The 6,538-nt window shown below is 38.9% G+C and overlaps 1 protein-coding gene across 1 annotated transcript in view; it reads right to left on the bottom strand.

Annotated features, from left to right (window-relative positions):
* LOC116267849 (pentatricopeptide repeat-containing protein At3g29230-like) overlaps positions 1-1,138 on the bottom strand; it is a 9,352-nt gene extending 8,214 nt beyond the window's left edge. The window contains exons 1-2 of the mRNA XM_031649776.1: positions 653-1,138; positions 390-554 (exon numbers count right to left, since the gene is read on the bottom strand). Of these exons, the coding sequence (XP_031505636.1) occupies positions 390-554; positions 653-1,138 (651 nt within the window). The remainder of the gene's footprint in view (positions 1-389; positions 555-652) is intronic.
* Positions 1,139-6,538: the final 5,400 nt, after the last annotated feature.

The raw sequence follows: 6,538 nt of genomic DNA, 5'->3' as shown, positions 1-6,538 counted from the left end.
AGGCCCAAATCAGTTCTCTTCTGCACTGAAAAGTCTGTGATCATGTTAAAGCATTTGCAAAGTGTATGCATAATAGGCACTGCAACTGCTAAAATAATTACACCTTTCAAAATGTCTAATAAGATGCATGTGCAGACACTTGTACACCTCACCTTTCACCCATGACCATTCTTAATAATGTTTCCAAAATCCTCTCTTATACTTCATCTTTAAGCCAAGTGGGAGAAATCCCCATATCCTTTTCATATGGAAATTGTCTAAGCTGGAATTTTCAAATGAATGGTTTTGTCTCCGTGTCTTCAGCTGTATCCACGTGCCATAACTTCTACAAAACTCTCATCTCCCACAAAGAAATTCTTGAACACCACTATCCAAACCAATTAAGCTACCTCATGGTATCTTCCCACCCCAGAAATTGTCACACCCTTTCTTACTCTACAAACGTCCTCCCATAACATAGCATCAGCATATATATTAGAGCAAGTCACATAAGTTGCACCAACAACACTTCCTGTTTCTTGAATATATTTCACAACTTCCACAGCTATCTTAAACTGCCCAAGAATTTTACATGAGCTTTTAACAGTGTCCCCAACACGATGGCACTAGGCTTCATGGGCATCTTTTCCACCATTTTTTGTGCTTTTCGTACTAATCCTGCTCGTCCCAGAAGATCAATCATGCTACCATAGTGCTCAACTGTTGGCTCAATGCCATAAGTTTCTGTCATCATATGGAAGTAGTAACACCCTTCCTCAATCAAGCCTGCATAACTACAAGCGGACAAGACTGTAATGAACATGATTTCATCTGGTCTAACCATGGATTCCCTTTGCATCGCTGCAAAAAAATTGGGAGCTTGCTGGTTGCAGCCATTCAATCCAAGTCCTGGTATAATTTCTGTCCATGACATGACATTCATTGTTGGCATCTTGTTGAAAACGTCAATTGCATCTGCTACATTTCCGCATTTACAATACATGTGTATCAGAGCAGTGTTCAAGTATAGGTCAGATATTTTGTTTCTATCCATGTAAAAATGCACCCATCTTCCAAGATCCAAGGTAGCCAGATCAGAACACAATTTAAGCAAATTGATCAAAGTGACTGCATCAGGCCTTGCACTGCTTGACTGCATTTGCTAGAAAACCTGTATAGGCTTCATTGAATCTACTAGAGCGAATATATCCCCCAATTAAGGAAGTCCACAAAATGTGATCTTTTTCTTTCATTTCATCAAACAATCTCTTAGCTGAATCCATATCTTCACATTTTGCGTACACATCAACTATTGTATTCTACAAATTCTTACACAGTACAATATTGTGCCAGCATATATAATCCAAAACCATGTTACCCATCTCAATATCCCTCAATTGGGTGCAACATGAAACCACCGATAACATGGTAATTTCATTAGGCATCAAGCCACAATCTTTCATTGCGCCAAAAAGGATTAATCCATTATTTGGCTGTCCATTCCGTGCATAGCCGGAAATCATCGCATTCCATGATGCAACATTCCTCGCAGACATTTTATCAAACAGGTGTCGAGCAATATCGTCTTCTCCACATTTTGACTACACATTGACAAGAGCAGTTTCTAAAACCAGATTGTACTCAATATTCTCCAATTCTATCATGCCATGAACCCATTGGCCGAGATCCAATCTCCGAAGCAGAGAGAACTCGTGTTCTCTCTTTAAAAGAGTTAAGAGAACTTGTGTTCTCTGTTGCTTTCCGCCACCGACATCTTCTCACTACAAACAGGGTGCTGGTCATTCTGGTGTGGATTGAGTCTCAAGTGAGTGAAAGTGAATGTGAAGGTGCTCGTGTGCTCACTTTGTGATCTAGTGAAGCGGTTGAGTTTGTGTGTGCATCAAGTGAAGGTGGGATGCTCGTGGGAAACATGCTTAGCAAGTGAAGCTCACTAAGTGAGCTAGGTAAGTCCATTTATGTATTGTGTTACCTTGTAAGCACTTTATGAATGATAGTAGTTTATTCTTAAATGTGTTGCTTGATGAAATTGACGATTTAGATAAAGTGATTCTACCAATGTGTTGTTAGAAGTTTCTGGGACACCGAGGCTCTTCTAGATTTTGTCCGCATAAATTATTGTTCAGATTTGGATCTAGAGAAATTAAAATTACCTGAGGTTCAATTTTTCTACAAACAAGTGCTGCTCAAATTTCATTGTAAATCTTTTGAAACTATCTGAATTTTTCAAAGTTTGTTGTGTCTTTACATGCTGAAGGATATTGTTCAATGTTCCACATTGTTATCTGGTGGCATAGAATGTGTAATGATATATCAAGTTATTTTTTGTGTCCATTAAATAACGATAGGACAGAGTGTACATGATAAATATATAACTAGAAGGATTGTAGTTTCCAGCCGAGAAGTAACATGTACCCTTGAACCATTATAAGCTTGATAGCTTCCGCCATTAATTACAAAATGTGTAATAATCATTGACTTTTGCAATATCATTTGTTTATTCTTTAAAAAATGTTCACGCAATAGAAACAAGGTTTCCAACCTCTGAACCTGCCTGCGATTATGGATTTTTTCAAAAGCTAAAAGCCTTTACTTAAGTGGGAATGTGCAATAATCCAAATTGATTCCAACTATCGCTTCCAAAATATACTACTTAGCTTCATATTCGTGACATTCCCGGTCAAATGATTAACTCCATGATTAAACTCAAAATCTCTGGATTCTTGGTTGTTGATATTGTTCATCCCACTTGGGAGCAACAAGCACAGAACAAGTCACTTGGTGCTTAATTAGCTTTCCAATATGAAACACTGCCGAGGCAGAGATTATTATTTCATATCAGCGCTTCAGAGCTTTCAAACATTTTGGAAATAAACATACTTCTTTATAAAAAAAGTTCATGGTTAATGCTCAATAGCTTTTTATTAATTTCTGAAATGGTTATTAAAATATTTCAACTGTTGCAATTTTTTTTCCTTGTGCCTAACAAACAAAGTACAAATATTATAGGCATTAAAGTCTTCTTCCATCAAACACTCCTTGAATTCCGAATAGGAAATAATAATTTTTTTCCACTGACTCTAAAATTATTATTCTGAAGATAAAATCCTAGAATATTGAAAATCATGGGGCCATCAAGCGCGACCTTAAGAAATTGAAAATCATCATGTAGAAGAGTACCTAAAAACTAAGCATTAGAACCTAGTTGCCGGGGCTTAGACAGGAAGTAGGTCGTTCTGCATTGACGAAATAAAGTCTTTAGTTTTGCAATAAGGGTGAACAATGAGCCGAGTAACTCGAACTCGGCTCGTTAATGCTCGGCTCGAACTCGATTTCGAGGCACCTTTTCTACTCAATAAGTCGAGAACGAGTTGCTGCTTCAGCTCGTTTATTTATTGAGTCGTGTTCGAGTTTGTTTAACGAAACTCGATTAACGCAACTCGGCTAGTTAGCTCGAGTAACAAAGCTCGTCACTTTCCTCTTTCGAGTAACGAAGCTAGTCACTTTCCTCTTTTTTTTCTCTCTCTTCACTGGCTTTCTCCTTCCATCGATGCTGCGTCACTTTCCTATTTTTTCTCTCTCTTCAGTCTTCACTGGCTTTCTCCTTCTGACCATCGATTCTCGATTCTTCAAACTGGAGACGGTAAGGTACAACTTCTTCTCCCGACCTCCTATCCCTCTACTCTCCCATTCTATCTCCCCCTCTTCAATCTCTCTCTCTCTCTCTCTCATTTTGCCCAAGCCACTCCCTCTACTCTTCCCTTCTCTCTCTCCCTATCTGATCTCACACTCTACCTCATTTTGCCAAAGGGAGGCTTTTTGGAACCCTCGATTGGGCAAGGGTTTCACACTCTCCCTCGTTTTGCCAAAGGGAGGTTTTCTGGAACCCTCGATTGGGTGAGGGTTTTGCCCAAGCCAGGGTTTCACTAACTCCCTCGCATGGGTAGGCGAGGGTTTTAGAAACCCTCACTTGAAACCCTTGTGTTGGGTGAGGGTTCCTCCCTTAGTGGGCAAGGGCTTTGGAAACCCATTGCGTGGGTTCCAGGTGGGGAAGAAGCAGGTGACACCATAGTGGTGGAGGCAAAGCAGTGCGAGAGGTGGTGGTGGCAAAGCAGTAAGAGAGACGAGTTTGGCGAGCCTTAATCGAGTTTGAGCTCGACTCGAGCTGGAACTACATCAGTCGAGTTATTCTCGAGCTCAAGCTTGGCTCGAGCTCGATGTTTCATTAGTTGAGCTGAGCTCGAGCTGGGTGAACTCGGGCTCGACTCGGCTCATGTCCACCCCTAGTCAGAAATAAAGGAAAAGAGAGAGAGAGAGAGAGCTCAGGGCCAAGACTGGATTGGGGCTTTGGGCTTGAGGGTCACCCTAAAGGCAGAAACCACCAACCAGCGGTCCAGCATCCATTGTAAAAAAAGGGGAAGTGGGAAGGGAGGAGGAAGAAGAGAGAGGTAGATTTCTGGCACCACGAGGTCTGCTGAGTCAAACATGAGTCTTAGTGTGTATCACTTGGGTCCTAACCCATGGCCGAATAACTGAATGATCCCGATCCAACTCGAATGATTCTCAAGTCAGAGCACGGGATTTGCCAATTAAGTGTCAATCATCTTAAGTTGGCCCCTCAATTTTTCAAAGATTTTCAAAACGACCATATTCTTCTATAAAAAAGTTTAAAGATTATTGCTTAATAGCTTTTTAGAAATTTCCGCAATATTGGTTACTAAAATATTTCAACTGTTGCGAATTCTTTTGCTTATGTGGCATGCTTGTGCTGATGTTGTAAAAAGAACCTTATTTAACTTTTTTGCATTGATAAAAGGTTGAATTTAAGATTAGAGTGAAGAGGGAGGGGAATTCCTTGGATTTCAAATCTTGAAGATCTCAAATCCTAGAGTATGTATGAAATGTATCCTAAATGATGCTCTTTTTGTCTCATTCTTTTGCAAAAGTCATTTTCATCTTCACTAACGTGTGTGAACATCACTGGCATGCCCTTCTTTGACATATAAAATGTGACTGATGTTTTTTTTTCTTTAACTGATGATGTTTGGCACCAATGAAGATCGTGTTTTTCTTGTGGTGCTAGTCATGAATTGCGGGAACGTTGAGAAGGACGTTGAAAACATGCATGCAGAACCTTGAGAAAGGAAGAGATGGAAGAAAAAGCCTGTGATGAACCACTCACATTGGTAGGCCATGAGTACGGCTCATTCCACGCCCAACAAAAATGAAAATTTTGATCGACTCATGTCCCACAATGATGGTAATACTTGAAGTCGTCATTGGTGTGACCTTATTATTTCCCTTTTTCAGTTGATGAATGTCTTTTACTTTTGGAATATTATTCGTTTTTTCTTTAAAAAATGTTGATGCAATACAACCCAATAGGTTTTCAACCTTCTTTGGACATGCTTGTGGTTATGGCTTTTTCTTTTCAAAAGTCTTCAGCTTTGCAGGAAGTTGCTGATTCTGGTTACCGCTGCAAAATATTACTTAGCTTGATATATATTGATATTCTCAGTGAATGGATTAACTTTATGTTTAATTTCATAGTTTCTGGATTCTTAGTTTTTGGTATTGTTCATCTCGCTTGGGAGCAAGAAGCACAGGATATGTAACCCGGTGCTTAATTAGTTTTCCAACATAAAACACCGCCAAGACAGAGATGAATATAGTTGGCGTACCATCATCAGCACAGTGACCAGTCTATTGGGCATATATATATATATATATATATATATATATATATATATGTCGTCCCCTAAGCATATTAAAGTATTAAAACGTTACATCACTTGAGGTCCACTTGTGGTAGCATAAAGAGCTGGTGTTTGTAACTAAAAAGATTTTGATTTTGATGCGATGGATTGGTTGACATGTGATAAAAAATCAAAAATATTAAATTAGAAACTAGAAAACCATGCGATAGAATGAATACAACTACACGAAACCATGTACCATTTCATAGCAGTAGCCAGATTAATTTGCAAATATAGTAGCCAGATTAATTTGCAAATATATCTCCAAAGGGGTCTTTTCCTGTGGGGTAAACTCTCCGCCGGGAAGCCCCAAATGTCTCCATGTTTTATGAGAACGATATGACAAAAAAGGACCAAGTAAAGTCCGTCGAGTTGGAACTTGATCCGAAATCTTCAGCTCAGTTTTCCATCAGATCCAATCGGTTTTCCATTGATTAAATTTTAATTGGTCAAAATTCTGCCGGTTGTTGCACAGTTGTTTTTTATGGGCAATATATATACTTGGGTGCATGTGATCAAACAACTAAGTAAATATTAGCAGATTGAATCCAATATTTTATTTTATAATAGCCACTATGGACATGAGTTATTTTTCATTTACCATTCAAAATGAAGTTCTCTAATTTTAAATATCTAAACATTTTCGTGATATTCTTGCTCCCAAGCAACTGTTCGTGCAATTATTTAGGGATTATGCTACCAAAATTAAATGGCATGTCCCTGTGACAATCCTTACTTTGCCAGCACTAGAATTGGAATATCAAAGTACCAACAACTATTGAATC

The sequence above is a fragment of the Nymphaea colorata genome, unplaced genomic scaffold, assembly GCF_008831285.2.
Source record: "Nymphaea colorata isolate Beijing-Zhang1983 unplaced genomic scaffold, ASM883128v2 scaffold0001, whole genome shotgun sequence".
Lineage (NCBI taxonomy): Eukaryota > Viridiplantae > Streptophyta > Magnoliopsida > Nymphaeales > Nymphaeaceae > Nymphaea > Nymphaea colorata.
This window is presented reverse-complemented; position numbering and strand designations above follow the sequence as displayed.